The 21526-nt window shown below is 47.7% G+C and overlaps 1 protein-coding gene across 1 annotated transcript in view; it reads left to right on the top strand.

Annotated features, from left to right (window-relative positions):
• Positions 1 to 1953: 1953 nt before the first annotated feature.
• Positions 1954 to 21526, top strand: part of SNTB2 (syntrophin beta 2) — a 32599-nt gene continuing 13026 nt past the window's right edge. The window contains exons 1-2 of the mRNA XM_088462278.1: positions 1954 to 2553; positions 21304 to 21505. Coding sequence (XP_088318404.1) covers positions 2013 to 2553; positions 21304 to 21505 — 743 coding nt within the window. The 5' untranslated portion in view covers positions 1954 to 2012. The remainder of the gene's footprint in view (positions 2554 to 21303; positions 21506 to 21526) is intronic.

The following is a 21526-nucleotide window of genomic DNA, read 5'->3' as shown; positions in this document are numbered from 1 at the left end:
GCTTGTGGTAGGGTGTAGTTAACCTCAAGCGCTGCGATCGCATCCGATGGTGCTTGATGTACCAATGTTTTCATGTACTTCCAGGAGATGACGTGCGCAATTGGGCGTATTAAGAATGGTCGGTGGGCGTCTGCATACACAAAGTGATCGCTCGCCAAGACATAGTGGGAGTGCTAATGCCTTGTCGTGTGATCGCCTGCCTTCGTGGACGTGCACTGAATTTGCATATGCAGGGAGCGAGCGGACGCATCTAGCAAGCGGGTCTGAATCAGGCCCTGTGTTTACAAGGGGCGGGGGTCAGCCGACTGCCCGTACACTTGCTGCAGAGGCCGACGAGGAGGGCCGCGCAAAACAACCCCCGGCCAGATATAGCTTTAGATGGCAGTGATGGTTGTTCATTGTGTATGAACAACCGTCTGCAGATATATCTTTCAGGTGTGTACCCAATTAAAATAAAGATTCAAACCAGTTCACAATGGTATTTTCAGCCATAAGTGACTTCTACACATTTGTTATGCTGCCTATAAAATAGAATTACATTTCACTGTCTCTAATGTCAGCGTTCCCGTACGTAACTGCAACTGCCATCGTATGGTTAGGTTCACACGTTTGCAGTAATGGAGCATACACACGGTCAGATGTGTCAGATGAACGATTTCATCTGACACACCTGACGATTCCATTCATTAAAATGAATGGAATCGTCCAAGTCTGACTGCAAACACATCAGATGTCAGATATCGTTATCTGACCAGTGGGAACGCGCATCGTTCATATGACAAACATGTCAGATTTTCCTTCAGATATGAACGATTGAATGATTTTTAAAATCGTTATCGTTCAGATCTGAAGTAAAATCTGACCATGTGTATGCACCATAAAGGAGCATACACACTAGATGATATGCACCCTGAGCGATATCGTCTAGTGTGTTCCTGGCAGGGTGTGCTCAATGTCGTTCATGACATTGAGCACACCCGCTGAACGATATAATTAACAATATTGTTTAGCGCCCGGCTCTCTCCCCCATTCCCCAACATGCAGCAACCTGACAAAATCATCAGGTTGGCCTGCATGTTTGCCCGATGAACGACAATGATGAACGACTCGCGGGAACGCGCAACGTCATTACCGTTCATCGTTTTGGCGTAAAAAATGGACGATATAGTGAACGACTGAACGATAACGATATCATTATCGTTCAGTTGTCCACTTTATCGCCCAGTGAGTACACACCTTTAGTGTTTTTCTGGAGTTATTCGCGCATGCACAGTAACAAAATAATTGCTCAACTGCGCAAACAGCGTAATAGTGTCCATCAGTAAAGTGAACAAAAAGTAGATCCTAGGTCACGAAAGTCCGGTCACCCCTGTCTTACAATGTCCTGCCTGTCACTAGGTGTTCTCCCCCCTCTGGCATGGGATGCAGGGACACGTAATGCCACAGATAGTTACATCTGGTCTAGTGTTGCCACTAGGTATCCCCAAGTTGGCAGGGCATGCAGGGACTTGTAGTCCTTCAGCAGATAGAAAGCCACAGACAGCCTTGCCTGATCCAGTAAGTGTTGTCACTTTGTGGCTTCCAGCTGGCAAGGCATGCAGGGACTTTTAATTCATCAGCAGATGGAGAGCCACAGAGTGACAGCTATGCCTGGTCCAGTGTTGCCACTAGGTGTCCCCCAGCTGGCAGGGCATGCAGGGAATGTAGTAGTGATAGTCCAGCTGCCTGTTACTATGTGGCCCCACTAGGTGGCCTGCAGCTGGCAGGACATGCAGGGACTTGTAGTTCCTCAGAATATGGAGTACCACATAGATCTAGGTCTTGGCACTGTATCAGATGCCACCCTGTTGCCTGGCACCCGCCGCCCAGCTGTCACTTACACGCAGTCAGCAGGGGGCGCTGTGCCACGTGTGTATGTGGCCGGGGGAGGGGTGCGGGCACCGGCAGCAGGAGCGGAAGTCTCTCCCTGACTGTGTGTGCAGCAGCAGCTCCTCTCCGTGCCTCACACCTCCATGGCTGTCTGGACCCGAGCCTCCAAGTCCGGGCCCCTGGACCTGCTGCTGCAGGATCACTGGCTGCGGGTCCAGGCCGAGCTGTCCGGGGAGAGTCTTACCCTGACCTCGGAGCAGGAGACCGGCGGACTGAGCAATGGCACCAACCTGGCCCCGGACAACAGTAGCAGCCCCCGCAGGGGCCCCGCCGCCCCTAGCTCCCCGCGGGGCGGCTCGGACTGCGGCTCGGAGTCGGGTCTGGGCAGCCCGGGAGTTCGGCTCCTCCCGGACAGCCCGGAACTGCTGAGTGCGGAGCCGATGAGGAGGGTGCGGGTGGTGAAGCAGGAGTCCGGGGGACTGGGCATCAGCATCAAGGGCGGGCAGGAGAACCGTATGCCCATCCTCATCTCCAAGATCTTTCCGGGGCTGGCAGCCGACCAGAGCCAGGCACTACGAGTCGGGGATGCCATCCTCTCCGTCAACGGGGCAGACTTACGAAGTGCCACCCACGACCAGGCAGTGCAAGTGCTGAAAAAGGCTGGCAAGGAGGTGACCCTAGAAGGTGGGTACAAGTGCACGGTCCTTTGCAGTGCCCGGTGTCCTGCACGCTGTCAGTGACTGTAGCTGCGTCAGGAAAGACGCAAGGAAATCGCAGAAAAGTTTCCTGCAGCTGGTGTCTGCAATGTTAGTGTCCTGATGCCCTGCAGCTTTCCCTTCCTGTCATCTGTAACTTCCAGTTTCCTCTAACTTTCTAGGTGCTATGAGGAGACTGCGGGGACAGAGTGACAGGCAACACCCATGCATTGCACCAGTGCTTCTCAAACTTGGTCTTCAATGTACACTAACGATGTGTGTACACATCGATGGTCGCATCGATGTGAGTACACATCGATGCAACCCCCCCCCCTCCTGCCGAAGGGCCGACATATCGGGCGATCGGGACACATTAGCCGAACCAGTGCCAGACTGCCCGATATGTCGGTCCCTGCCGCATCCCACTGAATGGGGTCGACAGCCACATCGTCAGATTGAGCTGCATATAGGGCCGACCTGGTGATGCGGCTGAAGACCCCACGGGAGCGTGCACTGCCCGATTTGAACAATTTGTTGTTCCGATCTGTCGGAAATCGTCAAATCGGCCAAATATTGTCTAGTGTGTACGCGGCTTTACAGTCCAGGATTTAGTTCTTATGTCCCAACATAAATATCAGAGCGCAGTTTTTTTTTTTTTCCTTTATAGTCCAGGATTTACACCACACCACACTGATTCTGCGTATGTCCGCCCACAAGGAGGAGGATGTAGGAAATATGGTCAAATTATCGAGAATGCACACACTGGTCGACATCGGGATAATCGAAGGAATGCATTTGTGGACGTGTTTAACAGTTTTATCAGCGTAATGCCAAAACAATCGGTTATACACACTATACAATGAATCGGGGCGATCACCCGATTATTGGCAAATCGGCATAATAATGGTATAGTGTCTACCTAGTTTAAGAACCTGGACTGTTTGGGGAATTTATTTTTTTGGGTGTCGATAATTAATGGGCTACAATTAATTATTGCACCAGGCTTAGCTGCGCAGAGTGGCTAAACCCGTCTAAACTCTAAAGTAATGGTTATGGCGCCCAAACCACGGACTTTTCGCACATTTCTGCTCGTCACCTCAGGTGGCAGCGAGAAGAAATGTGTGTGTTTGTCACACCCGATCGGAGCAACAATTGAATTGCATCGTTGGGCACTATAAAAATAGAAGTCCCCCCTAAGGCTGGGTACACACTGACAGATACATTGGCCGATCAATTGTATTTGCTGCCCGTCTGCCAGTGTGTACCCGCGATAAGTCGGTGAACGTCGGCGTTCACCGACATATCGCATTGGCTGTGCCATCGGCAGGTGTGTCCGCCCGTACACACAGTGGCAGCCAAGAGGACGGGGGCGGGACCTGCCGATGGGTCCCGCCCACTGGCCGCCCGGACCCGAGGACCCAAGCAGATGAAGACCGTTCAGGGTGTATGAATGACCATCATCTGCCGATATATCTGTCAGGTTTGTACCCACCTTAAGTGTGTCTTGAGGACCGAGCTTGAGACACACTGCATTACACCCTTAAAGTTGCAGAAAACTTTCCTGCAATTGGTATCTGCATTTTTATCTAATGTCATTCCCTGCAGATTTCCCTTCCAGTCATCTGTAACTTTCCAAGTGCTTTGGGAAATGCAGGGACAAGGTTTGAGGTCAGCGATATGCAGAACCCATGTATCACACTATTAAAGTTCAGAAAAGTTTCCAGCAGCTGGTATCTGCACCTCTATCTAATGTCATTCCCTACACAGCTTTCCCTTATGGTACCTTGTAACTTTCCAAGCGCATTGGGGAATACAGAGACAAGGTGTGAGGTCAGTGACAGGCAGCACCCATGCCTCACAGCCCTCTGAAACTTTTTAAGTTCATTGGGGAAGTGACCGGTTTTAAGATAAGTGACCGCACCAATGCGTTTTACACTTACGGTTGCAGAAAAGTTTCCTGTAGTGTTTGCTGTTTGTCCCATGTCCTCTGCTTCCTCCTTAAATTAATCTGTAATTGTCTAAACCAATCAGCAGTGATAGGTAGTTCTCACAGCTGGGGTCTGTGCTATGGAAAAAAATGTATCCCCATATTTTGTATATTATGTTTATTTTTGGACTCCTCTATTTTTCCTCCAGATCAGCCAAGAATATGAGAATTCCCCAAGCATGTTAACCCCTGCTGTGACACAGCGCAGGGATTTGCTGAGTCTGCTTGTGAGAATACTAATCGGTTTTAGCTGAGCATTAATATCAATCACCTCCCCCAACTGATGGATGCTGTCAGGTTATCTAGGGCATAATCTGTTTTGCTGTATTTTGTCCGTCCTATTTTGTGACTAGAAAAGAGTAAAGCTGGGTACACATGTAAAGATTTTCTGTCCGACCATCCAGCTAGTTGATTGGGTGGAATGAAAATCTGGTAATGTATGGGAGTAACTGATGATCAGCAATTTGCTCCTAAATGCCAGAAAACAGATGAAAATGGTCGTCAGACAAGTTTGTTAAATGTTTGATCTAAATAATTTGTTCAAACAACAGTTTTTGTCCATTTTCCGGCGTTTGGGAGCAAATTGCTGATTGTCATTTGCTTTCATACCTTACCAGATTTTAATTCCAACCAATCAACTAGTTGGATGGTTGGACATAAAATCTTTACGTGTGCAAGAAGCCTTAAACTTCCTGGGTGACTTTCCCTGAAAGAAAGAACTATATATATATATATATATATATATATATATATATATATATATATATATATATATATATATATATATATACATACACACAGACACACACACGAAAATCATAAAGATTGAAACGTTGATACAACTTGCTGTGTTGTAGTTTCTATATGTGTGCATAACCCTGAGTGCTGCACCTTCTGGTATTGCGCTATATATATATATATATTCTCAAAACTAGTTGTTATGTCCTCCACACAAGTGTATTTAATTAACACATTAACAGCTATTCTAAATGCTTTGATCTGCTTGCCCTTGTTATATTTTATTAGTCTGTACATATAACATACTCTGTATTCTGTTATCAGCCATAAATGATGGATGGAGGGGTGTGGGGTACAGTTAGGGGTCCAATGTTTTTGTTTTACAGCAGAAGAGGATAGCAGACCCTCCAACATGACCCGTTCCATTAGGTACAAAATGCTCTGCTCCTGGACTTCCCTCTAAATTTATGATTGCAGTCACCTGTGCTTAAACACCTGTCTCATCAATTACCTAGTTCAACACAGGTGACTGCAATCATACATTAGGTGGGAGCAGATTGTTTTGTACCTAATGGAATGGGTCATGTTGGAGGGTAGGGGATAGCTATGCTACATTATGTACTTCTGAGAGATATTAGGTGGTGCTTTAGAAGGTGAGGTCAGGGGGATAGTTTAGAATGCATCACTAATACCTCTTTTCCACCAAAAACCCAGGTCCGACCTGGGTTTTTGGACATGGTTCCAACCCTGGTCAGACCCATTTACACTGCACCTTTGATCTGGGTTACTCCCAGGTCAGCCCTGTTCACACTGAACTCAGGTCTGCCCTGCTAAACCTGTGAGGTCATAAAAAGTGGGAGGTGAATGCTCCTCAACCACCAATCCGCTCATTTTAGGCATGACCCAGATCAGATAACCTGGGTTGCACCGTTTACACTGCACCATTACCTGGGTCCATCCTGGGTCCAACCCTGGTAGCTACCTGGGTTGCATTGCAGGGTCACTTGACCCAGGTTATTTTTCAGGGACCCTTTTACACTGAGCTGCAACCCGGGTAGACCCTGCAAAAACCAGGTTTTTGCTTTGGTGTAAAAGGGGTATAAGGGGTCTATTTACTAAGCAGTGTTAGGAGACAGAGTGGAAAATGATAAGGTGCCAGTCAATCAGCTCCCAACTATGATTTTTCAAATACAGCCTGTGAGATGACAGTTGGGAGCTGATTGGCTGGCACCTTATCACTTTCTTATCACTTTTCACTTTGTCTCCTAACACTGCTTAGTAAATAGACCTCTAAGTTTGTTATGCATTACGTTATTGTGAATATAGAACATTGTTCCCCTTGTTTCTACCCCAGATTTTTGCTGTTGAAATGTCACATACATAGCTTTGGCAGGAGAGCCTCATTCCTTATTCACGTTAATGCTGTGCTTATTGAGGGTATCATTGTTTTAGGCCCCCGTTTATTAATGATCACATTTGCAATGCGATCAGGGCACCTCAGTACCGCCCATGAACGCATTGCAAAATGTGATCATAGCGGCCGGATGTATCACCAGGGACTTGCAGGTGTCCCTACGATGTCTCTGGAGAGCTGCCGGCCAGTTCCGGGGCTGCAGCACATGCACAGTCCAGGTGACTGGCGGCCATTGCCGGGGGGAGGGGGAACCCTCCGCCGGCTAATTATGCGGTGGTAGCCCATAGGCTACAGTGGCTAATGCCATCTTCAGACGGCGTTAGCTGCGGGGGCCTAGTATCGGGAATGCATCGCATCGATATTGATAAATCTGGCAGCATCGCTTCCCCCATCGAAACCTATGGGGGAGGCGGCTGCCTGCGGGATTGGAGCGATCACAGCAGGTATCGGGGATACCTGCTGCAGTCCCTCCTTGATACATCCGGGGGAAACTTAATATTTGAAGGAAACCCCCGTAAACGTGTGTTTTCGGGGATTTTACCTCAAATATTCAATAATGAACGGGCTCTTATAAGTATACTATAGTTTCCTGATGGGAACATTGGGATTTTGTAAAAAGCCTGTCTAAACTCGCCCTAAGGGCCGTATTCAATTTGGAGTGAAAAGTCCGTTCCTGGACATTTTGCCGTCATCTGAGGTTTTGTCGTTGAAAAGTTATCACACGCGTCCCCGCTTATCCCCGTATTCAAGTCCAAATCGGCGAAAACAAAATCGGTGAAAAGTCTTGTCATTTTTGGGGAAATCAGCCTGACACCCCCCAAAAGATGCTCTGACATGGGGGTTTACTATGAGTACCCCCGAATAACCCTGCTAAAGGTGCCGTTTTGCGTTTTTAAGAAGGGGGTGAAGAATAGCATTTAGGAGAGTTTTTTTTGGCAAAATAAGTAGTCCCATCAGATTTGGGGTACATGAAAATGGGTGCTTGCATATTTTAAAGTTAATAATATGAAGTTTTAAAAAACGTGAAAAATCCACCTGCCGCAACTACTTGCAATAAAAAAAAAACACCTGGGGCATACTCGGGGACCCCCTGAGTCTATGTCACTAGTTTTAAAGTTTGTCCCCCAAATTTTTTTTTGTGCCGGGTCTGATGCATTGACTTTTCGCACCAGCGAAAAGTCAGAAAAACTGAATATGGGGAAAAGTGGAATCGGCGAAAATGACGTCATCCGCGAAAAAGTTTAGCTGAGAACGGCTTTTCGCTGCCTAATTAAATACGGCCGTAAATGTAACAGTAGAAGTAACAATGCTAATAATCACCCTTAGGGGGATATCCAATTATCCCTGATATATTTTTTGGGGTGAAAAACAGGGATTTTTCTGCAATAATCCAAGTTTTTCGCCCGTTTATTTATCTCCGTATCGGCCGAACCAATATCTGTTTTCATGCTTTTGCTGGTTCAGTGCGTACTCTTGCCTCTGACTAGCTATGCAAACGACACGCCCTCAGAACACAGCCTGCTCGCGAACTCCCCGTTGCTGCCCGCCATCCAGCCGCAAGTCAAGCTGCGCCTGGGATGCGTACGCCGCTGAATCGCCTGCCGCTGCTCAAAGTTGCGTATGCAGACTCCGACGCATGCACAATTGCTAAAAATGTCAATATCCGTCCGCGATGCAGACTTGCAGGCAGTTCTGAATCAGCCCCATTGTGTGGTTAAATTAAATGGCCTCTTTTGACCTCGTAATTGTCAATTCTAGCATCAGCTTCCACATGAAACACACCTTTCAGACACCAGACCGATGTCTGTAATGATACAGCATATTGTAAAACGGTTTATTTGTTATGCGTCCACAAGCTGTGCATCTGTTAAAGTTTGTTCAGGGTTAATTTGAAGCATTATGAAACTTTTCCTGTAACTAGTTAATTGGTTCCTGCTCAGGGTTAAAGCCTTCAGCTCAGCATTTGGAGGGATGGGAGTGTCTGGGACTCTGGCGCTGGGTGTGTGTTTGTGTTGGGAGCAAGCGTGTGCATGGTTTAGTTGTGCAAGCATATGGCGCTTGCACAGATGTGAAACAAGATGCTCATGTATGTCCAGCCTGCAAAATGAAGCAGTGTGAGCGGGGTGTGTATCCCCAAACACATGGGGCTCATCTGCTAACACTGCATGTCAACGACTGGGCCACAGCAACCGATGAAACACTTGTTATTAATGTCTTTGCATTTAAATGCAAAAAATTGCTCCTCACCAATGTTTAAAAACAAACCACAATAGGCTCAAACACAGGCAGGATTGTTGTTACCATTAGCAACTAAATGATATCGTGATGCTACAGATTACAGCAACACTATAGGCACTATATTTAATATATGTCCACGGCTGAACTTTTGATTATTGCTGCTTTGTCTTCTCCCCTCCTATGATGCCAATGTTGTTTTGCGCCCCTTGTGTAGCTTATGTATTGGGTGCTGAGCTGCATAGATATCCGCTCAGCTTTCAGTGTTGCAAATGTGATGGCCTAAATGGGGGCTCGGGGAGGGGGAGATGCAACCTTTCTGGGTCAATCTGAATCTTGGGCAGCTGAGAATGCGCAGACACGCCCCCGATAATTTGTGACCACACCCCCTGCAGCGGGCAGCATAGCATGTAAAGTGGGCCTAAGTATTCACAATGGGGCATGGTCATGTCGCCACAAACTTGGCTACACTCCTCTAGTACAAAGGCCAGATAGACCTTATGGTGACCCTTGGTTTAATGGATGGGTGTGGTATAAGAGAGAGACAAAAATTAGTTAGACAATGTCTAGATCTACCCCAGTTGTTAGACAGTCAATAGATCGACAGGTACAAAAGGTCGACATGTAAGAAGGCCGACAGGTACAAATGGTCGACATGGACAAGGTCGACACGAAAATGGTCGACACATTTTATTTATTTTTTTAAATTGCGTAAACACCATTCGGTCCCTTGCGGGCTCGCTTCGTTCGCCACGCTGCGGGCACGGTGGCTCGCTTCGCCTGCCACATGGATTTATTCCCCCTCCATGCCCACTTGGATGGTGGGGAATGACGTTGGATGGTAGGGAATGACGTTGGACACTGGCTCATCTTAAGTGCCTAACCCTAAAAAAAAAAAAAAAAATTGATCATTTTTTGCGTTGACCATTTTCATGTCGATCTTTTCACCCTGTCGACCTTTTGTACCTGTCGATCTATTGACTGTCTAACAACTGTGGTCGATCTAGACATGGTCTAACTAATTATGGTCTATCTACAGTCCGGCACCCTAATGGATACGGAGCATTACAATATTTACACGATTGTAGCATTTAGACAAACATAAGACAATAGGGAGCTAATTCAAGAAGGTGCGAGCTGCAGTCTGCGCAATCACGTAAGCGGATATCGTCCCACACGCCATAGGCTGCAAGCAGAAATCGGCCTCTGAAGTCATTTCAAGGACCGTGCCAGATAAATGACAGTTAGAAGCTGATCGGTTCGTTTTGGACAACTTCTCCACTATATCTATCTCCAAGGATTGATACATCTCCCCCTTTAGAGAGGAGGAGGGAATGAGGTCACATGCAGAGCGGAGGGTCCTTTTTGCGGGAGCACTTTGTGGCTAGGAAAGAGCTGTAAAGTGCTGTGGAATTGCCGAGGGCTTTACAGGTTAGAATTAGGATTTACAGACTGATGGATAGCAGTAACACTTGAGCTAAGGAAAGTTGAATGAACAGTTTGGAGTGGAGCCGGTATTTTCAGTGGTAGTCCACAGAGGAGGCTGCTGCAATAGTCCAGGTGGGATATGAGTAGAGCATGCAGCCTTTTAGTTGAAGCATATGTGAGATAATGATGGATACAAGCGATGCCTATAAACTGAAGCTTGTCACTGAGTGGTTGTGATAAATTAATTAAATTACAGTTAAAAATGAGGACTAAGCAGTGGGCTGGGGTCCTGGAGACATTGGACTCTTCTTCTTGGGATTCTTGTCAAGGATAGGGACCGATTTAGGAGGAGACTGCAGTCAGGAACATTAACCAGTAGAGATGAGAGATCAGGAGCTGAAAGATCATTTTAGGTTCATCAGCATATAGGTGTTACTGTGTTACTGAACCACTGATGGAGCAAATAAGCTGCCTAATGAAGTAAGTACAGATACAGAAAAGTAGTGGTTAAAAACGGAGGGCGAGGCGTTACAGCTAGGAGAAGATCCAAGATATGGTACAAGATCTTCCAGTATATAGTAGTGACCTTTGGATTTAGCAACAAGTAGATCTATAGTAACCTTAGCATTATCTATACTAATATAATAAGAATGTTTTGTCTGTTTGTTCCAAGTTGGCGCAAAAACTACTGAAGCAGTTTTCATGAAAACTGCATCATTGTGTAGCGGAAACTCCTAGAAATAACCTGCACTGTGTGTCATCTCCATCTGTCAAGTGAAAGCTGAGCAATAACAAAAACAAAATGTATTGACACCATCAATGCAAGAGATAGGTGCAGCACCATGTTCTCGGCCCCAATAGGATAGGCTACATAGCAGTCTGTGCACAGGGCACACAGTGACATTGGTGTGAGTGGTGGGTGAATAGGATAGGCTACATAGCAGTCTGTGCACAGGGCACACAGTGACATAGGTGTGAGTGGTGGGTGAATAGGATAGGTTACATAGCAGTCTGTGCACAGGGCACACAGTGACATTGGTGTGAGTGGTGGGTGAATAGGATAGGTTACATAGCAGTCTGTGCACAGGGCACACAGTGACATTGGTGTGAGTGGTGGGTGAATAGGATAGGTTACATAACCGTCTGTGCACAGGGCACACAGTGACATTGGTGTGAGTGGTGGGTGAATAGGATAGGCTACATAGCAGTCTGTGCACAGGGCACACAGTGACATTGGTGTGAGTGGTGGGTGAATAGGATAGGCTACATAGCAGTCTGTGCACAGGGCACACAGTGACATTGGTGTGAGTGGTGGGTGAATAGGAGAGGTTACATAGCAGTCTGTGCACAGGGCACACAGTGACATAGGTGTGAGTGGTGGGTGAATAGGATAGGTTACATAGCAGTCTGTGCACAGGGCACACAGTGACATTGGTGTGAGTGGTGGGTGAATAGGATAGGTTACATAGCAGTCTGTGCACAGGGCACACAGTGACATTGGTGTGAGTGGTGGGTGAATAGGATAGGTTACATAACCGTCTGTGCACAGGGCACACAGTGACATTGGTGTGAGTGGTGGGTGAATAGGATAGGCTACATAGCAGTCTGTGCACAGGGCACACAGTGACATTGGTGTGAGTGGTGGGTGAATAGGATAGGCTACATAGCAGTCTGTGCACAGGGCACACAGTGACATTGATGTGAGAGGTGGGTGAATAGGATAGGTTACATAGCAGTCTGTGCACAGGGCACACAGTGACATTGGTGTGAGTGGTGGGTGAATAGGATAGGTTACATAGCAGTCTGTGCACAGGGCACACAGTGACATGGGTGTGAGTGGTGGGTGAATAGGATAGGCTACATAGCAGTCTGTGCACAGGGCAAACAGTGACATTGGTGTGAGTAGGATAGGCTACATAGCAGTCTGTGCACAGGGCACACAGTGACATTGGTGTGAGTGGTAGGTGAGTAGGATAAGCTACATAGCAGTCTGTGCACAGGGCACACAGTGACATTGGTGTGAGTGATGGGTGAATAGGAGAGGTTACATAGCAGTCTGTGCACAGGCCACATAGTGACATTGGTGTGAGTGATGGGTGAATAGGAGAGGTTACATAGCAGCCTGTGCACAGGGCACACAGTGACATTGGTGTGAGTGGTGGGTGAATAGAATAGGCTACATAGCAGTCTGTGCACAGGGCACACAGTGACATTGGTGTGAGTGGTGGGTGAATAGGAGAGGTTACATAGCAGTCTGTGCACAGGGCACACAGTGACATTGGTGTGAGTGGTGGATGAATAGGATAGGCTACATAGCAGTCTGTGCACAGGGCACACGGTGCCATGGGTGTGAGTGGTGGGTGAATAGGAGAGGCTACATAGCAGTCTGTGCACAGGGCACACAGTGACATTGGTGTGAGTGGTGGGTGAATAGGAGAGGCTACATAGCAGTCTGTGCACAGGGCACACAGTGACATAGGTGTGAGTGGTGGGTGAATAGGATAGGTTACATAGCAGTCTGTGCACAGGGCACACAGTGACATTGGTGTGAGTGGTGGGTGAATAGGATAGGTTACATAGCAGTCTGTGCACAGGGCACACAGTGACATTGGTGTGAGTGGTGGGTGAATATAATAGGTTACATAACCGTCTGTGCACAGGGCACACAGTGACATTGGTGTGAGTGGTGGGTGAATAGGATAGGCTACATAGCAGTCTGTGCACAGGGCACACAGTGACATTGGTGTGAGTGGTGGGTGAATAGGATAGGTTACATAACCGTCTGTGCACAGGGCACACAGTGACATTGGTGTGAGTGGTGGGTGAATAGGATAGGCTACATAGCAGTCTGTGCACAGGGCACACAGTGACATTGGTGTGAGTGGTGGGTGAATAGGATAGGCTACATAGCAGTCTGTGCACAGGGCACACAGTGACATTGGTGTGAGTGGTGGGTGAATAGGATAGGTTACATAACCGTCTGTGCACAGGGCACACAGTGACATTGGTGTGAGTGGTGGGTGAATAGGATAGGCTACATAGCAGTCTGTGCACAGGGCACACAGTGACATTGGTGTGAGAGTGGTGGGTGAATAGGATAGGCTACATAGCAGTCTGTGCACAGGGCACACAGTGACATTGGTGTGAGTGGTGGGTGAATAGGAGAGGTTACATAGCAGTCTGTGCACAGGGCACACAGTGACATAGGTGTGAGTGGTGGGTGAATAGGATAGGTTACATAGCAGTCTGTGCACAGGGCACACAGTGACATTGGTGTGAGTGGTGGGTGAATAGGATAGGTTACATAGCAGTCTGTGCACAGGGCACACAGTGACATTGGTGTGAGTGGTGGGTGAATAGGATAGGTTACATAGCAGTCTGTGCACAGGGCACACAGTGACATTGGTGTGAGTGGTGGGTGAATAGGATAGGTTACATAACCGTCTGTGCACAGGGCACACAGTGACATTGGTGTGAGTGGTGGGTGAATAGGATAGGCTACATAGCAGTCTGTGCACAGGGCACACAGTGACATTGGTGTGAGTGGTGGGTGAATAGGATAGGCTACATAGCAGTCTGTGCACAGGGCACACAGTGACATTGGTGTGAGTGGTGGGTGAATAGGAGAGGTTACATAGCAGTCTGTGCACAGGGCACACAGTGACATAGGTGTGAGTGGTGGGTGAATAGGATAGGTTACATAGCAGTCTGTGCACAGGGCACACAGTGACATTGGTGTGAGTGGTGGGTGAATAGGATAGGTTACATAGCAGTCTGTGCACAGGGCACACAGTGACATTGGTGTGAGTGGTGGGTGAATAGGATAGGTTACATAACCGTCTGTGCACAGGGCACACAGTGACATTGGTGTGAGTGGTGGGTGAATAGGATAGGCTACATAGCAGTCTGTGCACAGGGCACACAGTGACATTGGTGTGAGTGGTGGGTGAATAGGATAGGCTACATAGCAGTCTGTGCACAGGGCACACAGTGACATTGATGTGAGAGGTGGGTGAATAGGATAGGTTACATAGCAGTCTGTGCACAGGGCACACAGTGACATTGGTGTGAGTGGTGGGTGAATAGGATAGGTTACATAGCAGTCTGTGCACAGGGCACACAGTGACATGGGTGTGAGTGGTGGGTGAATAGGATAGGCTACATAGCAGTCTGTGCACAGGGCAAACAGTGACATTGGTGTGAGTAGGATAGGCTACATAGCAGTCTGTGCACAGGGCACACAGTGACATTGGTGTGAGTGGTAGGTGAGTAGGATAAGCTACATAGCAGTCTGTGCACAGGGCACACAGTGACATTGGTGTGAGTGATGGGTGAATAGGAGAGGTTACATAGCAGTCTGTGCACAGGCCACATAGTGACATTGGTGTGAGTGATGGGTGAATAGGAGAGGTTACATAGCAGCCTGTGCACAGGGCACACAGTGACATTGGTGTGAGTGGTGGGTGAATAGAATAGGCTACATAGCAGTCTGTGCACAGGGCACACAGTGACATTGGTGTGAGTGGTGGGTGAATAGGAGAGGTTACATAGCAGTCTGTGCACAGGGCACACAGTGACATTGGTGTGAGTGGTGGATGAATAGGATAGGCTACATAGCAGTCTGTGCACAGGGCACACGGTGCCATGGGTGTGAGTGGTGGGTGAATAGGAGAGGCTACATAGCAGTCTGTGCACAGGGCACACAGTGACATTGGTGTGAGTGGTGGGTGAATAGGAGAGGCTACATAGCAGTCTGTGCACAGGGCACACAGTGACATAGGTGTGAGTGGTGGGTGAATAGGATAGGTTACATAGCAGTCTGTGCACAGGGCACACAGTGACATTGGTGTGAGTGGTGGGTGAATAGGATAGGTTACATAGCAGTCTGTGCACAGGGCACACAGTGACATTGGTGTGAGTGGTGGGTGAATATAATAGGTTACATAACCGTCTGTGCACAGGGCACACAGTGACATTGGTGTGAGTGGTGGGTGAATAGGATAGGCTACATAGCAGTCTGTGCACAGGGCACACAGTGACATTGGTGTGAGTGGTGGGTGAATAGGATAGGCTACATAGCAGTCTGTGCACAGGGCACACAGTGACATTGATGTGAGAGGTGGGTGAATAGGATAGGTTACATAGCAGTCTGTGCACAGGGCACACAGTGACATTGGTGTGAGTGGTGGGTGAATAGGATAGGTTACATAGCAGTCTGTGCACAGGGCACACAGTGACATGGGTGTGAGTGGTGGGTGAATAGGATAGGCTACATAGCAGTCTGTGCACAGGGCAAACAGTGACATTGGTGTGAGTAGGATAGGCTACATAGCAGTCTGTGCACAGGGCACACAGTGACATTGGTGTGAGTGGTAGGTGAGTAGGATAAGCTACATAGCAGTCTGTGCACAGGGCACACAGTGACATTGGTGTGAGTGATGGGTGAATAGGAGAGGTTACATAGCAGTCTGTGCACAGGCCACATAGTGACATTGGTGTGAGTGATGGGTGAATAGGAGAGGTTACATAGCAGCCTGTGCACAGGGCACACAGTGACATTGGTGTGAGTGGTGGGTGAATAGAATAGGCTACATAGCAGTCTGTGCACAGGGCACACAGTGACATTGGTGTGAGTGGTGGGTGAATAGGAGAGGTTACATAGCAGTCTGTGCACAGGGCACACAGTGACATTGGTGTGAGTGGTGGATGAATAGGATAGGCTACATAGCAGTCTGTGCACAGGGCACACGGTGCCATGGGTGTGAGTGGTGGGTGAATAGGAGAGGCTACATAGCAGTCTGTGCACAGGGCACACAGTGACATTGGTGTGAGTGGTGGGTGAATAGGAGAGGCTACATAGCAGTCTGTGCACAGGGCACACAGTGACATAGGTGTGAGTGGTGGGTGAATAGGATAGGTTACATAGCAGTCTGTGCACAGGGCACACAGTGACATTGGTGTGAGTGGTGGGTGAATAGGATAGGTTACATAGCAGTCTGTGCACAGGGCACACAGTGACATTGGTGTGAGTGGTGGGTGAATATAATAGGTTACATAACCGTCTGTGCACAGGGCACACAGTGACATTGGTGTGAGTGGTGGGTGAATAGGATAGGCTACATAGCAGTCTGTGCACAGGGCACACAGTGACATTGGTGTGAGTGGTGGGTGAATAGGATAGGCTACATAGCAGTCTGTGCACAGGGCACACAGTGACATTGATGTGAGAGGTGGGTGAATAGGATAGGTTACATAGCAGTCTGTGCACAGGGCACACAGTGACATTGGTGTGAGTGGTGGGTGAATAGGATAGGTTACATAGCAGTCTGTGCACAGGGCACACAGTGACATGGGTGTGAGTGGTGGGTGAATAGGATAGGCTACATAGCAGTCTGTGCACAGGGCAAACAGTGACATTGGTGTGAGTAGGATAGGCTACATAGCAGTCTGTGCACAGGGCACACAGTGACATTGGTGTGAGTGGTAGGTGAGTAGGATAAGCTACATAGCAGTCTGTGCACAGGGCACACAGTGACATTGGTGTGAGTGATGGGTGAATAGGAGAGGTTACATAGCAGTCTGTGCACAGGCCACATAGTGACATTGGTGTGAGTGATGGGTGAATAGGAGAGGTTACATAGCAGCCTGTGCACAGGGCACACAGTGACATTGGTGTGAGTGGTGGGTGAATAGAATAGGCTACATAGCAGTCTGTGCACAGGGCACACAGTGACATTGGTGTGAGTGGTGGGTGAATAGGAGAGGTTACATAGCAGTCTGTGCACAGGGCACACAGTGACATTGGTGTGAGTGGTGGATGAATAGGATAGGCTACATAGCAGTCTGTGCACAGGGCACACGGTGACATTGGTGTGAGTGGTGGGTGAATAGGATAGGCTACATAGCAGTCTGTGCACAGGGCACACAGTGACATTGGTGTGAGTGGTAGGTGAGTAGGATAAGCTACATAGCAGTCTGTGCACAGGGCACACATTGACATTGGTGTGAGTGGTGGGTGAATAGGAGAGGTTACATAGCAGTCTGTGCACAGGCCACATAGTGACATTGGTGTGAGTGATGGGTGAATAGGAGAGGTTACATAGCAGCCTGTGCACAGGGCACACAGTGACATTGGTGTGAGTGGTGGGTGAATAGAATAGGCTACATAGCAGTCTGTGCACAGGGCACACAGTGACATTGGTGTGAGTGGTGGGTGAATAGGAGAGGTTACATAGCAGTCTGTGCACAGGGCACACAGTGACATTGGTGTGAGTGGTGGATGAATAGGATAGGCTACATAGCAGTCTGTGCACAGGGCACACGGTGACATTGGTGTGAGTGGTGGGTGAATAGGATAGGTTACATAGCAGTCTGTGCACAGGGCACACAGTGACATGGGTGTGAGTGGTGGGTGAATCGGATAGGCTACATAGCAGTCTGTGCACAGGGCACACGGTGACATTGGTGTGAGTGGTGGGTGAATAGGATAGGTTACATAGCAGTCTGTGCACAGGGCACACAGTGACATGGGTGTGAGTGGTGGGTGAATCGGATAGGTTACATAGCAGTCTGTGCACAGGGCACACAGTGACATGGGTGTGAGTGAAGGGTGAATAAGAGGCTACATAGTAGTCTGTGCACAGGGCACACAGTGACATTGGTGAGTGGTGGGTAACGGCGCTGCTGCCACCATTCTGTATACCGCTGCTGGTCACGTGGGCCACTCCTGCCACAGGGTCCCTTTGCAAAGCAATACAGCTAAAACACGTCAAATAAAAAAAACATGTTGGCAGAAGCGATTTTATCGTGGGCAATGCCGCGGGCATCGGCTAGCATTTTATAAGTTAATAACTGACATAACAATTGTACAGTGACTGTAAGATGACACAACTGTGGGACAGCACACTGAAAAGATTCGTCTGTTAGCACAAATGAAAGTGAAAATCAGATTGTACAGTAGATAGAGGGCCCATTAGGGGATTAGAGGAAAGATAGAACTCGAGAACTTCAATTAATGTTTTTTTCCGATGGGATGTAGTGAGACTGGGGCTAGAGAGGGGATTTTATTGATGGATCTTGGTTCATTTAAATGGATATAGTAAGGTGCCAGTGGAGGGAGATGAGTTAAAGAGATGTTAGGATAACCAAATTTGGTAAATGTTGAGGAAAATAAGAAACTTGGAACCTTCGTGACTAGCTGATCTCATTTGTGCTGGTGGGATTTCATTAATCATATTCTCATGTCCCCTGTGAGTGGTTAGTCTGGTGTGATGCTGATCATTACCAGCTGCCTGTGTATGATCTGTATTGTAATTACATCCAGGAGAATAGTGTTACCCTATTTCCTCTACTGTGTGCCTCATGCCTCAGTGATGTTCCTGGTTTCTAACTAAATACTAGACTACATTATTATAATAGTCTGCCCCCTCTACGCTTTTAAATGTATTATTGATGCGACTGGGTATTCTGTAAATAGCTCCTTAGCTCACACAAAGGAATCGATGTGAAGTATATCTATTTGTTGGAGGGAGATGAAAGCCGCGGGGATATTAGTTTAACTGTTCAACTCCCTAGCAAAATATTTTGTGGGGGGGGGGTTGTCCTTGGACAAAGAAAAATGTTTAAGGGACTTGTCCACCCTTGACGCGATATATCACATCTGTCGTGCAGCAATATACCCGTGTAAGACGTTTTTCACAGGTATTGTGTGTGAACATTGCCAGATGGACCGTATGATATATCGTTCGTCGGCTGTATGAACGATACATCGCCTGGTGTGTTGCCAGCATTAGACAAACCATGCGCCCATTTTTATCCGGATTTGTAACTTAGTGGGCCACACTGCTGACCACATAAGGACCCACTACATTAACGTGGGCAGCAGCTGACTGCAAACATGGGAGATAGCGACAGTCGGCCTGGCGGATTTGCATGCATGGCTGTAACTGGTCACACTGGATACAACCTGATTTTTTTTTTTTTTCCAATGCCACACCCATTTTGGGACACCTGTTTTTTATTTATTTTTGGGCCAGTTTGCTGTCATCCATTGTACGATGATCTTAGTTCCGAGACAGTAGAGCCGTGCCATTCAGTGGTTAAATTATTCCCCAATACATTGAAAACCGCTTGCTTGTCATTGGCTCTGTCTTGTAAGTACGTTTATCAAAAGATACAGTAATTAGCACTGGAATTGCTTTTAGGTATATAAGAGACACCCCTGATAAATATGTGGCAGCTTGTAGTTGGATTACAGTGGGAATGGTTTGTGAGGTGCCTCATGCCTCACTACTGTCACTTGATGCTAGTGCAGTGGTTCTCAAACTCGGTCATCAGGACCCCACACAGGTCACGTTTTCCAGGTCACTCAGCAGGTGCACAGGTGTATTCATTACTCACTGACACATTTTAAAAGGTCCACAGGTGGTTATAATTATTTCAGTTTTGATTCTGTGAAGAGACCTGGAAAACATGCACTGTGTGGGGTCCTGAGGACCGAGTTTGAGAACCTGTGTGCTAGTGAATTGATAGGCTGCAGTCTTAAGAATATTGGCTCAGCCCACAAAGTGCCTCGTGTGTAGGCGCACTTTAATTAGTGGTATGGTTACACCCAGTGCTCCATGTGTCTGAATCTGTTCTGATATCATTATTTCCTCACTGCTGCACCTGACAAACCCAAGGGGAGCCTGTCCCAAAAACCCCCTGTGTGCTGCCCCTTCTCTTTACTTTCTCCCCCTTTCCTGCACCTCTACACCATCCTTTCCTCTCTCCCTTATATGGACCTCTCTCTCTAATCCTCCCGATTTTGCAGCTAGCAATATAATCTGCAGCCAGATAGCAGCTTCAGACCAGATTAACCCCTCTATGTCCGTGAGAGGGAGAGGGAGGTGCTGGAATGCAGATAGTGACGGCCATTACGTAACTCGCCTTCATTTATTCTGTGGACCCCATTTAAGGGGAAGAAGTTTTGAGGAATTTGAACCTGTTTTTGTCTAGTATGCGCCTCACTGCATTCAACCCTTCCACTGTAATATGGAAGTATAGCTTCTAAAGACAAATACAAATCAGCATTTGTACTATTAGAAGATTTTGGGTGTAGCAGACTCTGTGGTGTCTTTTCCATTCCAAATAATAATAAAATAAAACCTTCTTATGTAGACTTTATTGGTATAGTAACAGGAAAAGGGCGTTCAACACATTTCTTAAGTGAACAGTTGTTAAATATATGAGTTTTGTTTTTGTGGATTTTTATTTTCTTACAACAACACTTTATGAATTTGATTTCAAATCCGTTTTGTAGCAAAAAATAGGCACGATTAAAGGAAAACACACCGACGCGCTCAAGACTCTGCCAGGTGTAACTATTCCAGAAACCCATTCGCTAGAAAAGTGGGATTGGCTAGCACTCGCGAGTGCCGGGGCAGGCAACCTGCAGCACTCCGGCTGCTGTTGAACTACACATTCCAGCATGTCCTGCCACAGTTTTAGCATGATCGAACAGCAAAACTTTGGCAGGGCATGCTGGCATGTGTAGGTACACAGCAACTGGAGTGCCGCACGCTGCCTGCCCTTGCTATAGTGTATGAATAGTGAATAGACTTTATTAACTGTAGATCTGCAGGATTAATAGGGCTCCAACGCAATACCTTTATTTAATTAATTTTTTTTTAATTGGGGGACACCGTGACTGACCTAATGGGGCACCTCTTTCGCTGGTTGGATCTAATAGTTACCATTCTACTAGAGCCAGCATACAAGGAACGTATGGTACCGGCAGGCAGGAAATAATTGACACTGGTCTCCCCAGCGATGCCCTGTGACTGCCATCTGCTTGGGGGCGTCCTAGTGATCCCACTGCAATGACATCTCTGCAGAGATGCAGAAGAGCTTACAGTCCATCTATCTCTGTGTGACACACATTTATTTTCTTCCCGCAGTGCGTTTCCTGCAGGATGTGTCTCCCTATATCCGGAAAGCGTCCCTGGTGGGTGACCTTCCCTGGGATGGCTGTGACTTACACAGCCCGGCACACAGCGATGCATCTGGGTCTCCCAACCGCTGCTTCCGGGACTCCAAGGTCATTCCTTTAAAAATGTCCTATGCTGCACGAAACCTGAGCATGTACGACCCGGAGGGACGGTCAGTGGCCATGTGTGCGTG

This window comes from Taudactylus pleione, unplaced genomic scaffold, assembly GCF_031769625.1.
Source record: "Taudactylus pleione unplaced genomic scaffold, aTauple2 ptg001183l, whole genome shotgun sequence".
Classification (NCBI taxonomy): Eukaryota; Metazoa; Chordata; class Amphibia; order Anura; family Myobatrachidae; genus Taudactylus; species Taudactylus pleione.
The sequence above is the reverse complement of the archived record's forward strand: the minus strand, read 5'-3'. Positions and strand labels throughout refer to the sequence as shown.